This window comes from Lontra canadensis, unplaced genomic scaffold, assembly GCF_010015895.1.
Source record: "Lontra canadensis isolate GAN:19392208 unplaced genomic scaffold, GSC_riverotter_1.0 scaffold1, whole genome shotgun sequence".
NCBI lineage: Eukaryota > Metazoa > Chordata > Mammalia > Carnivora > Mustelidae > Lontra > Lontra canadensis.
In genome coordinates this window covers 4,437,428-4,461,576 of record NW_022630995.1, presented here as the reverse complement: position 1 = coordinate 4,461,576, position 24,149 = coordinate 4,437,428, and the positions used below count along the sequence as shown (strand labels likewise).

Sequence of the window (24,149 nt, the reverse complement as noted above, 5' to 3'; positions counted from 1 at the left end):
ATAGTCTGAATAATATTATAAGATTGTGTGTGTCTGCGTGTCCGTGTGTGTGTGATCTGAGATGTATACATTTAAGATATATATGTCAAATTTGGGCAAGGAGATCTGTAAACAAGCATGTTTACCAGTAAATAGCATAGCATAATGTGAGATTCACCAAATAAGTTAATAACTTTACATTAACTCAGTTTTCCAAGTAACCATCCACTGTTTGACTTAGAAGATCCTTAAGGACAAAATCTTTAATTAATCTTGGTACCTTCTCCGCATTTAATGCAATGACTCATGTAGAAGTACTTGCTTAGTGAATATCTGTTGACGAAATGAATCATTTTCAGACCTACTTTCACACAGCTAAGAATTCCCTTCACTATCTCACCTTCAAATTCAAATGAATTAATCATATGGGTATACACATACATACACATACTTTGAATATCGTATTTCCTTTCTCTTCTTAAAGGGGAAGGAAATTCTCTTATCTCTTAATGTGAAAGCATATTTGTTACGTCCTTTTTCAGATAGTTGTGGTACTCAGAGGTGGGTTGCCCACGGTCACCACTCAAGAGGAAGGCCTTGCAGAAGCCCTCCTAGTTCTACTTGTCTCCGGAGTGATCACTGTAACAAGAGTTCTCTTAAAACCACTCTTCCTGGGGTGAGCAGGGGCTCGGTTGGACCAGCTGAGCTGTTTGTCCTGTAGACTCAAGTCTGGGCATGCCGTATTGGGTTTATGGCCACGGACTTATCGGTCCATGTTTTTTCTTGAGACCTTTTCAAACACTAATAAAATTGTTATCTGCAGTTTCTGGAAATTTCTTTGTCCTTGGAATTCCTACTGTGCTTTATCTGAGCCTTTCACAGTACTTAGCAGTTTCTACGTTGGAGTTATTTATGAACTCCCCTTACCAAAAACCGGAAATCCTTGAGGAAAAAGTCTGCATCTGATTCATCGTGTGTCTCCCACAGCTCTTTGCTTGGTACCTGCCCAGCATAGGTTCTGACTGAATATTCGCTACATGAGTAGGGGAGTGAATTAATTTTGTTGTCCTAATCAAACTGTGTGAGAAGATGATTTCTTGTAGAACCCCCTTTTACTCATCTCATCTTCTTATTTTTCATAGGTTCTTAATTTCTGAGGCCAGCCATGAGCTTTGCTGCTTTGCTAATATGACAGTTGACAGGTGAAAGTGGTCTTTCTTTTAATGGCAGCTGAAATAATAATGTTGTTTATAAATCCTGACCTAGGATCCCAGAGATTTAAATTACACATACCCTTTGCTAAGGCTTACATGTTGAAGTGTTTGCCTCTCTTTAGACAACATTGAAAGATGAAGGAAAATATTTTTTTAATTAAGTTGCTATAAAAGTATTCTCATTATTTTACTTCTTAGCCTAATCTTCTCATAATGATATTTTCCATTCACTCAACAAATTTTTATTTAGCTCTTTCATGTGCTAGGTGCTTGGGATCTATCCACAAACAAAAATCCACGTTCTCATGGAGTTTCCATTGTCTTGGGGCAGGAGGGAATAGACAATAAGTCGTAAATCAAATAAATAACTCATATGTTGCATGTGAGTGAAAAGTATTATGGTAAAACAAAAGGTAAGACCAAGGTCAAGTGGGTCAGAAATGCGGTAGTGGCAACAGCAGAGAGGGGCCCGGATTGCAGATGTAAATGAGCTGAGCTCTATTGAAACAAAGATGTTTAAAGAAAGACTTCCAGGAGGTGAGGCAGAGGGGCGCGAGGGGAAAGCATTCCAGGCCCAGGGAGCCATGTGTTTAGATACGTCCAGTTGCAGGGTGGGCTTCAGCGTTCCGGGAGCAGCGGGGAAGCCAGTGTGGCTGGAGCAGAGTGAGTGTGTGTGAGAATCTCAGATTCACAGATGGGCCCAGTGTGTGTGTTGGGGGCAGGGAGGCGGGGAGAGGGAGGGGTTGGGGCAGATCTTGTAAGTCCTCACGGGCCCTTGGAGGCACTTCAGGTTTTTTCTGGGTGAAATGGAGAGCCCCTACTAGGTGTTGAGCCACAGAGGTCGAACCTCCTCTTAGGCTGGCTGTTGGGCTGAAATGGATTGCAGGTGGGCAGGAGAACAGGAGATCAGTGGGGAAGCTGTCCTGGTGACCAGGTGTGACTGTGGCTCCCAGCAGGGTGGTGGCAGCGGCGCTGGGGAGAAGCAGTTGGATTCCAGACATATTCATAGGTAACATGGGCATTATGAGAAACATTATTCTGTACTTTTTGATTGTTGACAGATATTTTAATAAAAAAGTGTCTTCTGTAATGATTTCTATGAAACGCAATCTTTCATTTCTTACTATGTTTAATTGATAAATATTGAACATTCCAAATACCCAATATTAAAATTGATTGTACTTTGATATATGTCAGACTCAATAGTGCTTTCTTCAGGGAATCAAGTCCTTACTTTTTCTACCTCCTGCCCGTTCTATCAGTAGAGAAATTCTCTCAATAAATTCCATAATACAATGTGCTTTCTTGGCCACATGTATTTCCCTTGGTCCATACTCCTCTGCCCAGCCCCTCTTCTAATGGCTGGATTATTTTAGGGGCATCTAGATCGTCAAAAATATCTCCTAGTAGCCCGAGAATGTTCAGATACTCGGACGGCTTCGGGATGAAAAGGGGAGGAGCTGAACGAGGTACTGAGCCTGCCCTTTTCTGTCCACGTGGCTGTCCCACACCTGTTCGCGGGCATAGATGTGTACACACTCGCGTAGGCTGTAAACACTTCCCACAGGGCCTAGATTTTTCCTTTGTTGTCCTTACTTGTTTTATTTTAGAGTGAGAGACCAGCGGCTGTTTGTAACTCTTACTGTCCTTACTCATGACATTCCAGACCCGAGCAGTGGCCTGAAATATGACTCTGGACTCTCGGGGGGTTGTCCCAACCTGCAAATGCCACCTCTCCCGGGACAAGTGTGCCTTCAGGACACTTACAAAGCAACTGCAACCTTCAATCTTTTCAGGGTTTACAGGAGGAGCACCACGCCCTCCTGCATGGGAATGACTGAGCCCTACTTAATCCTTTCCCAAGTGGGGAAATTCCTTCTGGAGGAAGCAGAGCTTCAAAGAGGCGGACAGCATGTCCCACTCAACCCTGCAGAGGTCAGCTAGGAAGAGCCGGCAAGGGCCGGATATTTTTGTTCTGTCTTGTTAACGGCATATATGACCCAGGCAAGGGGCCTGTCCTCACACTGCTTTTCCCTTTTCTCCTCTCCATTCTGTATGTTTTTGCTGCTGTCCCCAACTGCCTGTTATGCCTGGTCATGGGATTTGAAATCTCTCTCTCTCTTTTTGAGAGTTGTCACTGTTGGTGGGTTATGGCTATATACAGGTGAATGGACAGTAAAATATATGTACACATTGGCCTTTTGATTAATTTTGCTTGACCCCTTCATGGGATACTGAGGACTGGATGAGAAAAGCAAAATGTAATCCTTTTGAAGGGTATAATGGAGACAAAGAAAACATGCACTAGTTTATGTGCTTTAATAAGTAATTTCTAAACTTCTGAATTCAAATGATGAGTGTCTTTTGGTGTTTGAGGTGAGTTCATCTTTTGCCCTTTGAAAACATCACAGTTCCCGTTGGCAAAGCTGGGGTGGTCAGGGAGGGCTTCTTACCAGATGCAGCCTCAGCCCATGACGTCAGAGGAGCAGAGATGTAGTGACCCAGCTGCAAACAGCAGGACGGGAGGAGAGCAGGCTCTGCTGGCTCGTGTTGACGCGTCCCACTGCGAGTCCCACCTGGGGAAAAGTGGTCATGTTGGGACACCCCACAGTATGCGCCAACACAAACCTGGGGCAGCTAGCAGGGGAAGGGAGAGTGCAAGAGAACTGGAGGAAGATTCACGACCCTCTGAGGTTCTTAAGGCCAAGACAGATCTGCAGTGCAAGAGACCAGATCCTTCTTCCGAGCTTTCAGAAAAAACTTTGCTGTAACCAATTTAAAAGCCCAGAGTGAGCGTGTTTGTTTTTATTTTTGTTGTTGTTGTTTTTGTTTCTGCTTTTTAAATAAGGTTTGTTTTTGCCTCTGGCTTTTGTTTTCATCACCCTGTTTTTTCTTCTTCTTCCTTAAATGTTGTTTAGGCTCGGGAGGATGCCCTGACTGTGATTCAGCCTCATTCCCTCTCCTTCATAGACTCTGAGAGGCCAAGCGGAAAGATTATATACAACATCACTGTACCTCTGCATCCAAATCAAGGTAAGACATGCAGTCAACCTTTTGAGTGATGCTCTTGTCTTCTAATTGTTGGCGTATCTTCAAAGCTCGGAGTTTCGTCTGCAGGTACTTGTTGAGGATTTAAGCAGTAACAATTATTCACGCTCTCTGTTCCCTTGTTCTGAGTTTGGGACCACTTGAGAAAGAGACACTGTCGTCAGACAGATGGAGATGAGTGTGTCAGCTTTGGTATGCCAGAGCTGGCTGGACAATATGGTGTGCGCACAACTTGAATCACTGGGTTGAGCTGCCCCTCTCATGCGCGGGCAGAACTGGGCAGACATGGGCACGGTCTGCAGGGACAGACCCTCTGAGGTGAGTTCATCTTTTGCCCTTTGAAAACATCACAGTTCCCGTTGGCAAAGGATAGGAGAGGTGAACAGACAAGAATGGGAATGAGCGTGTGCTCAGGACAAGGAGCTCTGCCAGCGAGTGCAGAGTGCGCTGAGCCGCACACACTCCGTGCCTTTCCCCTTTGGATGAATCCCCCCTCTCGTGGCAGGGAAAATGAACATGTGAAACCACAGTCAGCAGAGAGGAGAAGGGGCCCCTGCCATCACTCTTCATTCTTTAGATGGCTGAACTTGGGGCTTAACTAATAAGCCTGTCCCTAACAGAGGTGTGGCTGTCCCTCATGGAAAGGAGATTAGCTCTAGTAAGAGTTCTGCTCCTGAATCTGAGGCTGCCCTCCCGAGACCAACCATTGCCCTGGATGCGAGCCTTCCACATTATCGAATCCCCCAGGAGAGATAAATGTCTAAAAATTAAATTATATTACCCCTTTGATAAAGTCCAGAGAAACGAAACACCTAAAAGTCATGCTTCTCTTTTTCTAAATCTGCTGAGTCAAAGCAAGAGCGTTTCTCCTTACATTGCCAGGGCAGAGTGGAGCTCTCCGTCCAGCAGCCTGGGCTGTCTTTTGGAGAATGACTATAGGTCTCAGCCCCTCAGAACCTGAATTAGTTCAACACCAACTCTCCCATGTGTCCTTCTTTGAAAGAGTTGATAGGACATGAAAGGTGATCAGAGCATTATTTCTGTGCCTACAAAATTTAGAAACGAGAGGTAAATTTTCAGCCTCTAAAGATTTATCCCAGAGTTAAAATTCCAAATCCAATTCTTAGAATAATCATGATCCATGTTCCTGTTGCCAAAGGTTATCACAGAGGCTGAGGTGTTTCTGAAGGAAAGGGGTAAGTTGAGAAAACTCTCATTATAGCCTCACCAGGAGCCCAAACTATATCATTTTCTCAGCAAGCTTGACCTTTAAACTTTATCGAAAAAATCTCAAATTATGGTGAAATGTCTATGACTTGTAGAGAATTACCTAGTCTAAGTTATATTAGGCGTAGTAGTTTGTGTCTTACTATTGATTATGGTCAATGACTTCTAGTCAGAAATCTATTTGGGTTTCACACACAAAAAGAGGCTCAAACACCACACGTCATCAGGAAAATGCAAATCAAAACCAGAATGAGGTATTACCTCACACCAGTCAGAATGGCTAGTATCAAAAAGGTGAGACATTACAAGCGTTGGCGAGGATGTGCGAGAAAGAGAACCTTTGTGCGCTGTTGGCAAGGGTATAAGTGGGTGCAGTCGATGTGTAAAACAGTATGGAGGTTTCTCCAAAAAATTAAAAATAGATCTACTGTGTGATCCAGGAACTGGGTATTTACCCAAATAAAACAAAAACAGTAATTCTAAAAGATACATGCACCCTTGTAATTACGGCAGCCTTATTTACAACAGCCGAGATAGGGGAGCCGCCTCCGTGTCTACCGTAGATGCACGGATGAGGAAGATGTGGGGCTGGGATGGTGCTCACGCCTAAGAGAATGAAATCTTACTGTTCGTGACAACACAACTTGGACCTGTGATGCGAAGTGAAGTAAGTCAGACGGAGAAAGACAAATACCATATGCTTTCATTTGTGTCTGAATCTAAAAAGTAAAACAAACGAACAAACACTCAAAAATAAACTCATAAATACCAAGGATGAACTAGTGGTTGCCAGAAGGGTGGTAGGTAGGGGAATGGGGAGGGGGATGGTGAAGGGGTTTAAGAGGTACAGACTTCCAGTTACAGAATAAACAAGTCGCGAGCATGAAAAAAGCAGCTTAAGGAATATAGTCAATAATACTGTGATCAATTTGTGTGGTGACAGATGGTAACTACGCTTATCGTGGGGAGCATTTCATAATGTATACAATTGTCAGATCACTAAGTGGTACACCTGGAACTAATATCGTACTGTCAGCTGTAATTCAATTAAGCATTTTTTAAAAGATCCTGTTGAAGTCTGTTTCGGTTTCAGATTTGCCTTTTTCTTGAATGACTGGAGATTGGTATGATAAGAGAAACGGGAGAGCACTTGCTCTTGAAGGATAGACGACTCCCCCACCAGGGGGAAAGGCAGATTTATGGCCCCAGGCATTCCGTCAACCATCAGACTTACTGTCGGTGCTGATGCTGCGTCTCTCGCTCCCCAGGGATCATCGAACACAGGGACCAGCCTCACTCTCCCGTCCGGTATTTCACACAGGAAGACATCAACCAGGGCAAGATCATGTACCGTCCTCCCCCGGCAGCTCCCCACCTCCAGGAGATCATGGCCTTCTCCTTCGCTGGTAATGCCTTCTCCTCCCTTCTCAGGCACCCCGACTACTCTCTGGGGAGCCTCATGGCAGCTTCTCCCCAACTCTTCCTGTTGTCCTTCTGACACTTTAGCTGTTCAAAATCACTTGAGGCTTGTGGGCCAATGTGTAGTTTGGGCTCAGTTCCTCATTTTTTTTTCCATTTATTCATGCATGCACGCATGCTTTCAATAAATCTTTATTTGGGGCCTCTTATGTGGCTGTGAGGTCTTGGAGAGTATAGTGGTGAACAAAAAGAGGCATGAATCCTGTTCTTGGTGAGTTTTGGGACCTAGGTAGGGAGACAGAGTTTGAGAAATAATCCCAGTAATGAGTGTTTAATTGTAGACTAAGGCAAGAGCTCTGGAGAGAAAGAAAAATGTTCAGTGGTGTTCGAAGTAACAGAACTGCCCAAGACTAAGAGTTCAGTGGAGGCTGCCCCAGCGAGGGACGAGTAGATGCTCATCAGCCAGAATGTGCCTCTTGGGATACTTGGGAGAACATTTCCCAAGGAAGGGCACACAGCTCGTGGGCAGAGGCCCTGAGAGGGGAGAGAGTGTGACATTCTGGAGGTTTAAAAAAAAAACACAAAAAGTCTGTGTCTGGAATATAGAAGGTTGAGCTGAACAAGGATGATCTTGGAGGGAGAGAGAGAGGCCACACCTCAGAGGCCCTGGAAGCCTGTCAGGATTTAGATCTTTATCCCAAGAGCAATAGGAATCCAGTGGAGGTTTAGATCTGGGGAGATGGTCTTTCATGAAGAACTCGTTAGCTGCAGGATGTGAGTGGATTGGAGGAGGAGGCCAGGGCGGGTGGGCTGTGGGGGAGGGGAATCCGGTGAGAAACATGCCAGGCTACACCGGGGAGGTCCCCCGGGGGAATGAAGAATGCAACCGTTTGGGCCAGGATTTGACAGAAGCCACCGTTTGTAAAGGAAGAGAAGACTGAACAAAAGAATAACTAGTTTTTGGGTTTCTTTTAAGATTTTATTTATTTATTTGTCAGAGAGAGAGAGAGAAAGCGTGTGTGCAAGCAGGGGGGAGTGGCAGGCAGAGGGAGAAGCAGGACTTGATCCCAGCACCCGATCCCAGGACCCTGGGATCATGACCTGATCCAAAGGGAGACTCTCAGACTTTCTCCGGCTGAAAGACGCTCAACCAACCGAGCCCCCAGGCATCCCGAATAACTGGATTTCTTTGAATACAAACCATTTTGTGCCCTTCCACTGAGCCAGGAGAGTTAATCTTCGTTATCCCTTATCTCTCCCCTCGACCCAGTACCCAAAGCTGCTGACCGGAATGCAGGAGTTTTGAGTCCTATACCTAAATACTTCTGTGCCTTGGAATGATTCTAAAAATCTTGAAGCCTGTTCCCTTATGATCTTTAAGGTGTATGTACATAACATGATTAATACGGAATATTATGTTTATTTAGTAGCCTTACTCATCCAGAACAACTGGTGATTTCTTATGTAATTTGAACATGGGTTAAATAATTTTAGAGTTACATCTTAAATTATAGAAAGCATTTAAAGTCACATTTTCCATTATATACATAAATGCAATTGTCCAGAAAATGATTAACTCTTCTTTGAAAATATTGAAACGTGGGTATAGGCCTCCTCTCTAAGGAGGATCCCCAGTGTTTGGTAACTGGGTAACTATTAGCCCATGAAAATGTTCATGGTTCTCTAACACCTACTTCAAAAGACCTACTTTACAAAGAAACTCAGGATATCCTGGGATTAGAGGGACGGAAAACGTGTCAGCCATGGTTGAAGTTATTTCCATATCTATTATACTTGCCTAAGTTCCTAGAGCCTTTTTAGAGAGAGCAGAGCCCTGTCCTGTATAATCTATGGGATAAATGCCATGAGATAAATCTCTCACATCGTTATAGTGTGTAAATCAATGTTCCAGGCATCACTCAATTCTACAATGGAATTGACCCACCAGAGAGCCTGTCAGTGATATACGACATCATCCACATTCACCGATTTGTAGGATTTTATGTACTGATAAAATGGGATCTGAATGAATGTATTATAAATCACTCTAACTACTGGGATATAAAATTATTCTACTCTGCCATTCTTTTTGTTACTTAAAATTAGTGCTGGCACCATTAAACTCAATATAACATTAACAAAAGACCTGGTGATCTTTCCTCAAACCATAATTATTTAGGTTAAAACGTGCTTTACTTTTCTAACCTCTGCCCCATATTTCGTACCTTCTCCATCTATTTCTGACCCCCAAATGCACACCAATGTATTGATTTTCTCTTTTCTGTTTCAGGTCTCCCAGAATCAGTGAAATTTCACTTCACAGGTGACGATTTTAATAGTAATTTTGTTAGAAAATGGGATTTTTCCTTGCCTTATTAGTCCTTACTTTTTTTTCTTTCGTCATTACTATTTTCTAAGAACTGCTTAAAAGTTATATAAGACAAGTTTTTCTGGAATAGTCTCATGACTAGTTAAATAGTAATAGCTTGAGTCTGTATTCATAGAAGAAAATTATCCATCCAGTATTCCAAAGATTAGGGTTAGGTCCCGTTTCAAACAGTCCCAGTATCTATTAAAAAGAGGTGATAGTGGTTAAGCTCTTAGCCTCTGGATGCAGACTGCCCCGGGGGTCAGTTGCTCTGAGAATGCTTCTTAACCTCTCTATGCCTGCATGCTCGCTCAACAGTGGGGATGATAACTAATAATCATGCATATATAAAGCTCCCAGAACAATGACTGGTCCTGCCATTCCAAGTGACACTCAGCTAATGGATCATGGTGTAGCGTGTCTTGAACTGAGCCTTTCCTTGATTGCTTTGCTCCTGGAGGGAGATGAAAGCTGTGTATGGAAGACCCCGGCATCCCAGCTTTGGTTCCCCACGCCGTAGGAGCTCCATGCCAGCGAGCAGACGTGTGGTCAGATCTGGCATCTCTGTAGAACAGCAGAGGGACAAGCTTTCTTGTTTTAGGTCTGGTGTGAGGATGGTTGGCTGTAGACGACACCCTAAGCTGCTGTTTAGTTGGGGTTGACTGTTCCATTGGAATCAGCCACCCGTAGGTCCTGTTCTATGCCATGTAGGATAAATTTTTGTTGGAGAGAAAAGACATCTCCCTCAAACTCCCAGACCTTCTTTCCTTCTCTGAGGATTTAGAATCACACTTGAATCAACAGTAAATTTCATTGTTGTGTCATTGCTTCTTTTTAATTGAGATGCAGTTGACACATGACGTGTAACAAGTTGAAATACAACATCGTGTTAGTTTCAGGTGTACAGCATCGTGACTCAGTATTTGGGTGTATTACAAAATGATCATGACGATAAGTCTAGTTAATATCAGTCACCATATATAGTTACAAATTATTTTTCTTGTAACTTCAGCATTTACTGTCTCCCTAATGTAATACTATATTACTAGCTGTAGTTACCATGCTGTACATTACACCCCTATGACGTAGTCATAGCTAGAGGTTTGTACCTTTTGGCTCCCTTCAGCCATTTCAGAGCCCCCCCCACCCCGCCAATCCCACCCCACCTCTTTGTTGTTTTCTGTAGTTCTAAGCTTGGGTTTATTTGTTTGTTTGGTTGGTTGGTTTTGTTTGTTTTAGAGCCCAGAAATCAATGAGATCATATGGTATTTGCCTTTTTCTGTCTGACCTGTTTCATTTAGCTTCACGCCCCCGGGGTCCATCCATGTTATTACAAATGGCAAGATTTTCTTTTTTTATGACTGAGTGATATTTCATTGCATATGTACGCAACCTTTTCATCATCTGTTCATCTGTCAGTGGACACTTAGGTTGCTTCCACGTCATGGTTATTGTCAATAATGCTTCAGTAAACATGGGAGTACGTATATCTTTTCAAATTAGTGTTTTCATTCTTTTTTTAAGATTTTATTTATTTGAGAGAAAGAGAGAGCACGTGCACTGGCAGGGGGTGGAGAAAGGACAGAGGGAGAGGGAGAAGCAGACTTCCCACTGAGCAGAGAGCCCAACTCAGGACTCGATCCCAGGATCCTCGGGTCATGACCTGAGCCGAAGGCAGACACTTAACCGACTGAGCCACCCAGGCACACAAAGTGTTTTCATTTTCTTTGGATAACCCAGAAGCAGAGTTGCTGAATTATGTACTATTTCTGTTTTGTTTTTTGTTTTTTGTTTTTTTTCTTAAAGATTTTTTATTTATTTGACAGAGATCACAAGTAGGCGGAGAGGCAGGCGAGGGGGTGGGGGAAGCAGGCTCCTCGCTGAGCAGAGAGCCCGATACAGGGCTCGACCCCAGGACCCCAATATCACGACCCGAGCCAAAGGCAGAGGCTCAACCCACTGAGCCACCCAGGCACCCCACTATTTCTGTTTTTAATTTTTTGTGGAAATGTCATACTAGTTTCTATAGAAGCTGTACTAGTTTATATTTTTTCCAACAGTGCCCATGTGTTCTTTTCTCCATATCCTGGCCAACACATGTTATTTCTTGTCCTTTGGTAGAGTCGTTCTAACAGGTGTGAGGTGATACCTCATTGTGGTTTTGGTTTGCGTTTCCCTGATGATGAGTGATGTTGAGCTTCTTTTCATGTACCTGTTGGCCAGCTGGATGTCTTCTTTAGAAAAATTACTATTCAGATCTTCTGCCCATTTTTTAATTGGAGAGTTTGGGGGTTTTGCTACTGATTGTATGAGTTCTTTATATATTTTGGATTTTAACCATTCAGATATATAATTTGCAGATATTTCCCCCCACTTGGTAGTTTGGCTTTTCATTTTGTCAATGGTTTTCTTTGCTGTGCAAAAGCTTTTTAGTGTGATGTAGTCCTACTTGTTTGTTTGCTTTTGTTGCTTTTGCTTTTGGTTTCAAATCCAAAAAATTCATCCCCAAGGCTGATATTAAGGAGCTTCCGCCTTTGTTTTCTTCCAGGACTTTTATGGTTTCAGGTCTTACATTCAAGTATTTATCCCTTTTGAGTTATTTTGTGTGTGTGGCATAAGATAATGGTACCATTTCCTTCATTTGCATGAGGCTGTCGAGTTTTCTCAACACTGTGGATTGAAGAGACTGTCTTTCTCCATTGCATCTTCTTGGCTACTTTGTCATAAATCAATTGGCCATATGCATGTAAGTTTATTTCTGGCTTCTCTGTTCTATTCTATTCATCTCTATTGATCTGTTTTTATGGTAATATTATGCTATTTTGATTACTACAGCTTTGTAATACAGTTTGAGAGAGCATGTGCCTCCAGCTTTATTCTTCTTTCTTAAGATTGCTTTGTCTTTTCCAGGTCTTTTGTAGTTTCATACAAAAGTAGAATTATTTGTCCTATTTCTGTGAAAAATGCCATTGGAAATTTGACAGGATTGTATAGAATCTGCAGACTGCATTGGTTGTTATGGACATTTTGACAATATTAACTCTTCTAATCCATGAGCGTAGAATATCTTTATATTTATTTGTGTCTTCTTCAGGTTCTTTCTTCCAAGCACAGGTCTTTTATCTCCTTAAATTTACTCCTAGGTATTTCATTCTTTTTGATGCAGTTGTAAATAGGATTACTTTCTTAACATCTCCAAGAGCTTATTATTGGGGTATAGAAATGCAAGAGATTTTTGTATGCTTTTGCATCCTACAACTTTACTAAATTTTTTTATTAGTTCTAACAGTGTTTGGTGGCATCTAGGGTTTTCTGTATATAATATCATGTCATCTGCAAATGGTGACAGTTTTATTTCTTCCCTTCCAATTTGGATGCCTTATTATTTCTTTATCCAGTGTTGTTTTATTATCATTATTATTATTATTATTATTTAAGATTTTATTTATTTATTTGACAGACAGAGATCACAAGTAGGCAGAGAGGCAGGCACAGAGAGAGGAGGAAGCAGGCTCCCTGCCGAGCAGAGAGCCCAATGTGGGGCTCGATCCCAGGACCCTGAGATCATGACCCGAGCCAAAGGCAGAGCCTTTAACACACTGATCCACCCAGGTGCCCCCAGTGTTTTATTATTATTGATGTGAACCCAATATCAGCTCATTTCCAGTGATCATCTTCTAGATAATTCATACAATCAGTAATAATATACAACAGATTATATAGTATTTTACATTTTATAAAGCACTTTGCAATATAAGTTGTCTCATTTAATCCTCATAATAAGACTGTAAGGACAGGTATTATTTTTAGCATTTTAAGACTGGGAAAATGAAGGGTCATTAGAGTAAGTAATCTGCCCAGATCTCCAGTCCTGGTTAACAGTAGAGCCAAGACTTAAATACAAGTTTCTGACATGGAACATGGGATATTTTATTTAGTCTGGTCTGTATGTGTGTTGGTTGTGAAAAACAAGTATCATAAGAGTGTGCCTGTTTGGTTTCTAAACCTCAACTTTTACCTGAAAGCTTGAATAGGTGAAGGTGTTAACTATTACCTTCTCCAGGACTGTAAGTTAAATGGCCCTGGAACCTATTATACAGGGTAAAGGAAATAGATGTTGGGCTGACCTCAAATTAATTTATCTTATTTCTGCCTGAGGTTGGTTGGTTGGTTTCTTTCTTTCTTTTGTTGTTGTTGAATGAATTTTTTTTTTAAATTGTTCTAAAGATTGAATTTTTTTAGAGCAGTTTTAGGTTTACAAAAAAATTGAAAGTACAGAGAATTCCCCATTCACTCTGCCCCCACACATACATAGGCATAGCATAATTTCTCCCTTGTCAACATCACTTGCTAGAATGGTACATTTTTTACTAAGGATGACCCTACACTGACATGTCATAATCATCCAAGGCCTGTAGTTACTCTAGGGTTCATTCTTGGTGTTGTACATTCTGTGGGTTTTGGCCAGTGAATAATGACATGTATCTATCATTGTGATATCCTATAGCATATTTTCACTGCCCTAGAAATCCTCTGTGTTCTCCTGTTCATCTCCCAGACCCACTTCCCACCTTTGGCAACCACTGTTCTTTTTACTGTCTTCCATAGTTTAGTCTTTTCCAGAAGGTCACAGAGTGAGAGTCACGCAGTATGGGGTCTTTTCAGATTGGCTTAGTTCACTTAGCAATATGCATTTAAGGGTCTTCTGTGTCTCTCCGTGGCTGTGTAGCTCATTTATTTTTAGTGCTGAATGACACTCCATTGTCAAGAAGTACCACAGTTTATTTCATCCATTTGTCTACTAAAGGACATCTTAGATGCTTCCAAGCTTTAGCAATTGTAACTAAAGCTGTTAGAAACATCTGTACGCAGGTTTTGTATGGACTTAAGTTTTCAAATCCTTGGGGTAAATACCAAAGAGTGCAATTGCTGTATTACATGGTAAGAGTATATTTAGTTTTGTTTTAAAAAAAAAAAGAGCCAAGCTGTCTTCCAGAAGGGCTGTACCACTTTGCATTCCCACCGGCAGTGTGTAAGTTCCTTTCGCTCCACATCCTCACCAGCATTTGGTGGTGTCAGTGTTCCAGATTTTGGCAATTTTAATTGGTGCATAATGGCATCTTAAAATTGTTTTAATTTCCGTGTCTCTGCTGACACATGGTGAGGAGCTTCTTCTCACGTGTTTATCTGCCATCCATGTATTTTCCTTGGTGAGATATCCGTTAAGGTCTTTGGCCTGTTTTTTAATTGGGCTCTTTTTTTATTGTTGGGTTTTATGAGTTCTTTGTACATTTTTAATAACAATTCTGTATCAGATGAGTCTTGAAAATATTTTCTTCCAGTTTATGGTTTTTCCTTTCATACACTTGACATTGCTTTTCATAGAGTAAAAGTTTTTCGTTTTAATGAAGTCCAGTTTATCAGTGATTTCTTTCATGCATCGTGTCTTTTGTGTTTTATCTAAAGAGGCATCACCTTTCCCAAGGTCATCTCATTTTCACCTCTGTTGTCTTATAGGAGTTTTATAGTTTTGCCTTTTACATGTAGGTCCATGAACCATTTCAAGTTCATTGTTGTGAAGGGTATAAAAGTTTCCCTTTTTTTAAGGAGAACATTTTTGGAAACTGGTAGGAAGCCATCCCTTTAGCAGAGTTTTGTGAGAGAAAATGTTAAATTGGGCACATACTGAGCTAAGGTGGCAACAAGCCGGAGCCCGGACATTGACCCAGAGTGAGGAAGAACAGCTCATTTGGCCGATCGGCTAAGACAGGAAGGGAAGCTGCCGTTCCTGACCTGACAGCTTCAGACCAGCCCAGACGCTTGCAGAGCCGCCCTGAGCAAGGGAAATACACGAGGCAAGTGGTGCTCGCAGGGGGCCTCTGACCCAAAGAGGCAAACTGACTGTTTCTCAGAGAAATCAGAAACGTTGCTTAAAGGGACAGCTAGACATATAATTGCTGACATTTTGATTGTAAGTTCTTATTTTTGTTTACAAAACTCCGCACCCCGTTGATATATTTTCTAGTTACAAAATATGTGCCAGAAAATAGCTTTCTTCCATTTACTCACAGAGGGAAAGATACGCGTTGGTCACGCTGCTGGCTGTGGTATTACCGAGACTCTGAAGTTTCCGGGCCTTTCCCTCCCTCTTCTGTAGCAGTAAGGACGGTGAAGGCTCCCTGAGGCTCTCCCCCCGCTTAAAAGTGAAATCAATGTAAAACATTTCAAAAAGTAAAATTATACCTCACAATAGTGATTTTTATTTAAGGCACGTGTCCTTAACTTAGATCCCAGAAGCCTCAGAGAATCAGCATCTGCTGAAATTTGTGGAAAAGTTCCTGTGTTTGTTCCCCAAGCCTCCAAACATTAGGAATTGTCTGTTCCTGTCTTTGATGTTCCAGAGAGGAGGTCGAGCATAAACAAAGCAGGGGCAACCGTCATGATATTTGGCCAAATGAGCAGAGCCATAAACCTTCATCCGCAGGGGGAATGTCTCCTCCTTCGGTAGGGCTATTTCTGGACCACTCTACGACATGGAGCGCACCTTATAAAAACCCAGCCATATCCTTTAGATCTGTTCTCAGGGAAAAAACAAATCTAAAGCCCAAGTGGGATCATTACTAGCAGCCGCTGAGCAGCCCCTTACTTTGCTTAAGTCGATGTCAGTCTCCGGCGGACTGGCTGCTGAGTCCAGAAGAAAGGGACGAAGGAAACCAGCCCAGATGCAGGCAGCGTTCACATTTAGAACAATCAACAGCAGTGTTTTCTCCGTAGCCACTACCGATAAACACATTGGTGAACTGGTGGTACAGATGTTCTTCCAAACCTGGCTTTAGAGACTCGACCGTGCTTTAAGGTCCAGGAAGGCGGGAATCAGAGTCAAGCACCAGACAGTTCTGCTTCCGTTTCCCTCAGGTGACGGGTGTTCACTTGGATGTCAGATAATCCAGGGAAATAAAATCTTAAAGTCATTGTTCTACTTACAAAGTATCTTCCGTTTATTGCAATGTGTGTGACAATCAGGTAAAAACCAAATAGGTCTGCTTGCTTCCCGATAATTGCCTTCTGAGATACTTGCGTGGGTATTTTCTGTCCTTTTTAAAAAGCTCTTTCCTCATGAGACAGACGTGTCATTTCTAAACGAGATCTCTTGAAAGAAAATATTTTTCCAAGACATGAGGAGAATTAATCAAAAAATAATTCCATAAATAAGAGTCTTTTAATTTTATCTTTAGATTTTATTTATTTATTTATTTGAGAGAGAGAGAGAGAGAGAGAGAGAACACAAGCAGGGAGAGTGACAGAGGGAGAGGGGAAAGCAGACTCTCTGCTGAGCCCGGAGCCCAAAGCGGGGCTGGATCCCGGAACCCCGAGATCATGACGTGAGCTGAAGGCAGATGCTTGATTGACTGAGCCACCCAGGTGCCCCTCATAAATAAGTCTTTACTGGCATCATCGAAGGGGGCAGATTTTGTATTACTTTCTTTTCCACTAACATTTACCAGTATCACCTTGTCGTGGAGCTTGCTTTATAGAATGACGTTGTTATTATGGTCCTTTAGCCTTTTCATTATCCAGGAGAGAAAACTTCGTTAGGAGAGCTCACAGGATCTTCCTTACTTGCTTATATTTTCCATTTGTGAGCATCACTTCAAAGTGTCCAGGTGATCTGAAAATCTCCTGGGAAGCACCTGCTGGTGACCAGGCTACACGTCAATGTGCGTGTGTGTTTATCCTTTCCAGTTTCAGATGGAGCCCACACAAGTCCGGAGATGGTCCTCACCATTCATTTGCTTCCCGCTGACCAGCACCTGCCGGCATTCCGGGTCACAGCTCCCCTGCTTGAGGTCAGCCCAGGAGGCAGCGCTGCTATAGGTAGGAACTGAGCCTAAAAGAAACATGCCTCTGGGAATGGAACCATATTTCAGCAGCAGTCCCTGTTTAAACCTCTTGATGGTTGCCAAGAAAGAGTGACCTCTTCTTCCCGAAGGGATATGCCTCCTCACCTGTGTCCTTCCCTCTGCCCATTTCCACGCAAATAGAAGCAGCCCAGAGAGAAGGAAATAAGCCCTTCCCAGGCCAGTGTTCAGTGATGGGGCACAACACAGAATGTGTTTTCCGGCAGAGACGAGAAGGGAGGGGAGCAGTCTCAGTGGCTGCGCTTGTTTTCTGTCTAGAAGGTGAGAGCAACAGGAGAAATGACAGATCACAGTAACCTTCGGAAGCTGCGAAGCTTCTGGGCTTGGTTATTTTGTACGTGGTTTTATTCAGCTCTCAGTGTACTTACTCTTTAGCAATTTCCTTATTCTTCCACCCGGTGAGTTTTAAAAGCAAACAGTGGATGTTGTGAGGTTTGTTAGCTGTGCTCTACAGATTCTTATCCAGTTTCTCCCCCTGAGTATTGGCCTGAAATTAATTATCATCCAATTTCTAAACAAGTCTCATGCACAAAGACAACGGCCACACCACCCTGTTCTTTCTCACTTCTGTGATGGCCCTAGCAGCCGTTGTTGTTGTTGTTGTTGTTTTTTTTAAGATTTTGTTTATGTATTTAACAGAGATCACAAGTAGGCAGAGAGGCAGGCGGGGTGGCGGGGGTAGGGAAGCAGACTCCCTGCTGAGCAGGGAGCCCGCTGGATCATGACCTGAGCCAAAGGCAGAGGCGTAGCCCACTGAGCCACCCAGGCGCCCCCCTAGCAGCCATTGTTAAGACAACTTGGCTCTTCTGTGGATTCAGAAAAAGAAGGGAATAAATAACGAAAAGCCAAAGCAGTTTCTGGGAGCATTTTTCTGGAAGAAAACCTACCCCAGCCGGTCAGGACTGACCTATATGTCGGCTTCTGTGCCCTCATTTTTATGGAAAGGTGTTCTTAATTCAGAACTACCTACTTACAAGTTAACTTTGGGAAGTAAGTTAACAACTTGCAATTTGGGAATTGACTGTATCATCAGTTTTCACTCTTCTGTGGTTGACCGGAAGTCAACAGTGCCTTCTTACAACCATCAGATTGCCTGCAGCGTGGCTTCCAGCACCCTGTAGCTGTAATGTAGGCAACACATACCATTTTGAACGTACACGTCCTCTCACAGTGACCTGTCTCCTGACTGCAGGACTTCAGCTGGTAATAAGAGACACCAAGACTGCTCCTGAGGAACTCCTCTTTGAGCTCCAGAAACCTCCAGAGCATGGTGTGATTCTGAAGTACACAGCCGAGCTCCAAGGGCCCATGGCCACAGGTAATTGCTTCCTCTGTCACTGGCCTGCTCGGAGGGTTTCTTGCTCTAGTTTTATGTCTCAGACAAGAATTAAAGCAAGTCCGTGGAACAAACAATGAGGAGAGACTTCGAAGGAACAATTTTTAGTTCTTAGTCCATTGGCTGAAAGATTTGGGACTTCTTTCTCTGCACCCACAAGCCAAGACAGTGAAGCTGTTGCCTCAAATTGTGGGTGAAATTGGTTGAAATTGGCTGATTTATCTGGAGTAAATGCATTTAGAACCACCTCATACGAAGCATCAGGTGCCACTTTCCTGTGGTTAGGTCATGGAGATGAATTTGTCTGCCTTAGTTTGCCACGTTAATTTTCACAGTCTCCTTAGCACTGAAACTCTGACAGTGTAAACGACATGTGTCTTCATCCATAAAGAAGGAAACACATTTTTTAAGTAGTATCTTCGTGCTGTAACACTGTGGTAGATCATGGGACCAGCTTTCCAAAGTCCTATTTCTTGTACTTTCTTCAATTATAGAAAAATAATACATGTTGACTGTTTTAGAAAGTATGAAGAAGCACAAGGAACACAGCTCAATCTAATTGTGTAATAGTTAGCCCATACCCATCAAAGTGAGTATTATCTCTTTCAAAGTACTCACTTTGGGATGCTATATGCTTATTTCAACAACCTGTACTTTCTCAAAAACCTTTATATAATTCCTAATAGTCATGTAATCATGCATTCTTTTGAATATCCCTGCAGAGAGAGGGGAACAAGTCTTTGACTTTGAAGTTAGATAGAATTTGAAGAACAACCAACAAGCATTTGGGAGTCACAAAGGCAGATTTTTAAAAATTTACTGAACACAAGAAATATCATCAGAATAGATTTCTAGCATCCTAAGGGAACTACTTAAGGAGCTTTACCAGTCAGAACCCAGTTGCTTTAACATTATATTTAACCTATACTGTGTAACTAATATATACTATCTAAAGATGTTTATAAAATATTAGCTTTATTACTTTTTATAAAGCACAATACCACTAGCACCAGTAAATCACAATAACACAGTGTCAAAAGAGAAGACTTAGAAGGCAAATACAGAAAATGAATAAATTCTTTAGTCTCATTCATAACACCAATAATCTGTCAGGAAGTAGAGTTGAATATAACATCCAAGAAGACCAATTATTCAGTTATACTCTCTGGAATCCTTGGGGCCCATGACACTAAGAGGCATTTCTTGTAGAAAGGGTTCCATGACCAAACAACTTTGGAATGCTTTAATATTTCCCTATTGAAGATTCTAAAATTCTAATAAATCCTGCAGTTCAAAAAATTATTAGTTTTAAATTTTGTTTAAACCTGTTTTTCCCAAAGTTATATGACCTTGAGACTTTTTTCACACACCTGTGAAATCTGTTAAAAATTCATACTCCAGACCTACAACGTTTGGATTTCTAACGTTAAGTCTGTTTTTAAATTTTTAGGTATTTTTGAATTTAGAAAAACCTTATACTCCCAACTAAAACTACAGATCCATCAACCATAATTTATTTTCTTAACTTTTTTCAAAATTTTCAGTGTCAAGGTTAGATCCAAGATTAAGTTGTCCTAAAGAGTAGAGGCTTGACCTTTATTCTCTAGAACTAAAAATGCTGACTGGATCTCACAGAAGCAGATTTGAGCTCAGTATGATTAAGAACTTAAACAAAGCTATCTCCCGTGGGATTAGTTAGCTGCCTTGTAAAGCAGTGAGCCTCCCACCCTGAGAAGTGTTGAAGGACAGGCTGAATAACCCCCTTTGAAGAGTGGCGTAAAGGGAATCCTACACTGGGTGTGTGGTTGAGCTAATTAACTTACAACTCCCAGAGTATATGATCCTATATGTACTTTGAAATCCTGAGAACAAAGGTGTTATATACGTGAAAAGCGTTATTCCCAGAAGGAATTGGCTTTGCAATCTGTCTTCCCCTCGGAAGGTGACACCTTCACATATGGAGATATTGAGAAAAATGTTCTGCAGTACCTACACGACGGCTCCTCTGCCCGGGAGGACAGCATGGAGATCTCAGTCACAGATGGCATGTCAGCGACAACTGTGGAAGTGAAAGTGGAGGTGTCACTCTCAGAGGACCGGGGGCCTCAGCTGGCTGCTGGTGCCTCTCTGAGCATCACCGTGGCCAGTAAAAGCACAGCCGTAATCAGCAGGTCACACCTCGCTTATGTCGTAAGTTCTTCCCTGTGTCTTCTTGTTCACTGCACCCTCTCCCTGGGCTTGACTGGGGAGCAGTGCCACGGCTGAAGATTCAGGGCATCAGGTAGGCGGCCGTCCGAGGAAGTTTCTTCTCAGCCTCCCAGAGCCCCACTCCATTGTTTATTCTGGCTGCTCCCTGCGTCTCATGAGCAGACAAGGGAACGAGCGGAACTTTGATGGAAACACAATGAGATTGTGTAGGGATGGGTGACGGCCGACAGGAAGCAGTGCCGATGCTGGAAAAGCCTGAGTCCCCGTTTTTTAAAGCTCCATCCATAGTATTTCAAATGGCAATTTTGAGGAAAGAACGCTTTAGAAGAACACACCTGATTTATGACTAATAAGTAATAATATTTCATGGCCCACTGAGAGGAAGCCCGCTTTCACCAGCTTTGGTCTCAGGGCCAGATCTAGACAGAATGCTGGCACATTCCTTTGGCAGTACCTCTCTGCCAGGCTTCCTAGGCACGATGCCTGACTCATGCTCCATCCCATGCCCCAAAAGAAGCCCTGTATTTAGGGGAGCAAGGGTAGTTTGAGGGACACCAGGGTTTTTTTTCCATCTGGCCCTAACTTGCTAAGTGACCCTGGTTAATTACACTCTTCTCTCCTGGAGCTAAGGATAATGAGGATAATTAATTTTATTTTTCAGTTATGTGTGTTGTAAACATACACAAATTCGCTATGTAAACATAATAGTTCTGACAAATACCTTGAAAATAATGATGGTTATTTGAATGGTAATCATTCTTAGTATTGAATTTTTCCTTACCAACGTTAAAATTCCCACCAATGACCTGGGCTTTTCCTTTCTTTCGTTGTTTTTTTTGTTTGTTTGTTTGTTTGTTTGTTTGTTTTTTTATACTATATAGTTTTAAGTAATCCTTTTCTGGGCTAGAGTCCAGCTGTAACTCTAGTCCTGGATAGTAGCATGTGAGATAAAGCATTGGCCTGGGAACAATTGCTTCAATTGCTTTAGCACAGATTTTCCCCTCAAATTGTCTTTTCTTAAATTATGGGAAACTGCATTCCACCCTGATTCTTCTCATGGGTCTAGTATAGTTTCAGAACAGCTTTGGTTTTTTTGTTTTTTTTTTTAACTGACAGGTGATTTTTACCATAGGTTATGGTCTTCTGAATCTTATGAAACTCCATGAATTCATAAAAATGCATGAATACAGATTTAATCAATAGATCACCAAGGCTTGAAAAATGTTTGACAGGCCAAAATAGCTCTCCAGGAGCAGTTCCTGCCCATTAACTGCATATTATAAGCTGCATATCAAAATGCGAGCCCATTGGCAACCGAACATGTATTTTCAGAAATTGATTGAATGTGAATTTACCCACTAGAGCAGAAAGACTCCAAAAGAACTGTTTGAGCCTGCTGAAAGCATAGCATATTTTAAAGACTTAGCTAAGTTATATACTAACTTTCTCTGAGGGTTGTAGAAAAATTTTGTATTTAGTGTCATGGGGAAAATTTTTCCAGATATGCATAGTTAGTAAGTTTGCAGTGAACATCCAGAAAGGTTGGAAAAGCCATCTGAAATGCTGGTCATAAATGGAACAGAATATAAAAGCGTAGGAGCAGGCGAGCCTGTTTTTAATTAGTGTGTTATTAACTGCAGGAGGGTGACATGGTGTCAAGAAAGACAAAAGGCAAAAGTGGGATCCTGTGTGATTTGTTTCTAAATGATGGTTTCCTAACAGTTTGCTATGCACTGCAGGTAAACAAGTTGTGGGGGGATGTTTTGTAGTTAGAATGGATGAGTTTTAAAACAGGCTCACCACTTACTAGCATAATAACCCCTGCCAGGGTACTTAAGAAGAAGATAGAAGATTAATCTTAAAAAACTAATGGTATTTCTATGCACCAGCCAGAAATACAGTAGTTCAAAATATGATACTATCTCTAATAGCATCACATAAAACATATCCAGGGATAAATGTAACAAAAGATGTGTAATTTCTAGGGAAAACTGATACAATGAACAAGTAAAGAAAATCCAAAAGAATGTCTTGACAAAGTATTAGAAATAAAGGGAGCATTTACAAGGTGTCAGATAGAAGACAGACAAAGCAATAGCATTGCTAGACATAAGCAAAAAATAGCCAGTAAATGTAACTAAAATGATGCTGCTGCTTACAAAAGCATTATAAAAATCATGTTTGTTTGACTAAATCTAACAAAAGCTAGACAGGACTTCTACGGGGAATGTTATAAGACTTACTTAATTGACAAACATTTAAAACACTCAATAAACAATAAGACATGCCCTATGCATGAGCAGGAAGATTTAGTGGCAAAAAGGTATCAGTTCTCCTGCACACTGATCTTTCCAGTCCATTGAGTTCCAGTCAAATGCCCAGTGCACTTTTTATGGATCTTAATAAGCTGATTTTACAATAAAGAACGAAGGGCCAAAATTGTGCAAAAGAATGATAGGAGAGCAGGGGCTTGCCCTATCAGGTATGAGGAGTGATTATACACCTGCACTGTTTAAAGCAGTTAGCCCAGGAATACAATAGACAGAGTCCAGAAACAGACCGACGCACAGAACTGTGATGTAAAACAGACTGAGAAAGCCTGATCAGTGGAAACGGGAGGAACTATTTAAAATCTAGACCTGTGCAAAATGGTTGTTCATGTGGATAAAAAAAGAACTTGTAGTTCTCCCTCACACTGTACACAGAGATTAACTTCAGGCAAATCAAGCACTGAAACTCTATAATTCTTTGTGGCAAATAGGTAAATATTTTTAGATATTGGGAAAGGAGAGAATTTTTTAAACAAGAAACAAAAAGTGCTAACTGTAAAGAAAAGATTGATAAACTTGACTATATTAAAATTAAATTTCTATTCCCCCAAACACAGCAGAAATACAAAAAACAGACAAGTTACAAATTGGAAACAGATATTTGAAATACATATAACCAAAAACAACAAAGAAAATATAAAAAATGTCTGAAGATCAAGAAGAAAAAATAACCCAGGAGAAGAATGAACAAGAGACAGTAATAGGAATTTCAGAAGAGAAATCCATAGGGTCAATAAATATAAAAAGAGATAATCACTTTTTTAGGCATCAAGGGAAGCAAAAAAGACTACATACCATATCATACCAATTCAAGTGGCAGAAATTTAAAAGTCTGAAAGTACCAGATGTTGGAGAGGAGACGGATCTGCAGAAGGTTCTTTGCTGATGGAAGAGTCAACTTAACAAACCACTTTGGGAAAGAATTTGGCATTTTCCTGTGAGGAAGAGCAGTCATATACCCTCACCATTCCACCCCTAGATTCCTCTCCAGGAGAAAGTTTCATATGTATACCAAACGACATGCCCAAGAAAATTCAGAGCAACAGTGTTTGTAGTAGCCAAAATACTGAATCGAGACAAATGCCCATCGACAGGGTAATA

At 41.7% G+C, this 24,149-nt stretch overlaps 1 protein-coding gene across 1 annotated transcript in view; it reads left to right on the top strand.

Moving 5' to 3' along the window:
• Nucleotides 1-24,149, top strand: part of FRAS1 (Fraser extracellular matrix complex subunit 1) — a 399,170-nt gene that overhangs the window by 289,296 nt on the left and 85,725 nt on the right. The window contains exons 33-38 of the mRNA XM_032883154.1: nucleotides 4,112-4,226; nucleotides 6,737-6,874; nucleotides 9,178-9,210; nucleotides 16,999-17,130; nucleotides 18,367-18,492; nucleotides 20,453-20,700. Of these exons, the coding sequence (XP_032739045.1) occupies nucleotides 4,112-4,226; nucleotides 6,737-6,874; nucleotides 9,178-9,210; nucleotides 16,999-17,130; nucleotides 18,367-18,492; nucleotides 20,453-20,700 (792 nt within the window). The remainder of the gene's footprint in view (nucleotides 1-4,111; nucleotides 4,227-6,736; nucleotides 6,875-9,177; nucleotides 9,211-16,998; nucleotides 17,131-18,366; nucleotides 18,493-20,452; nucleotides 20,701-24,149) is intronic.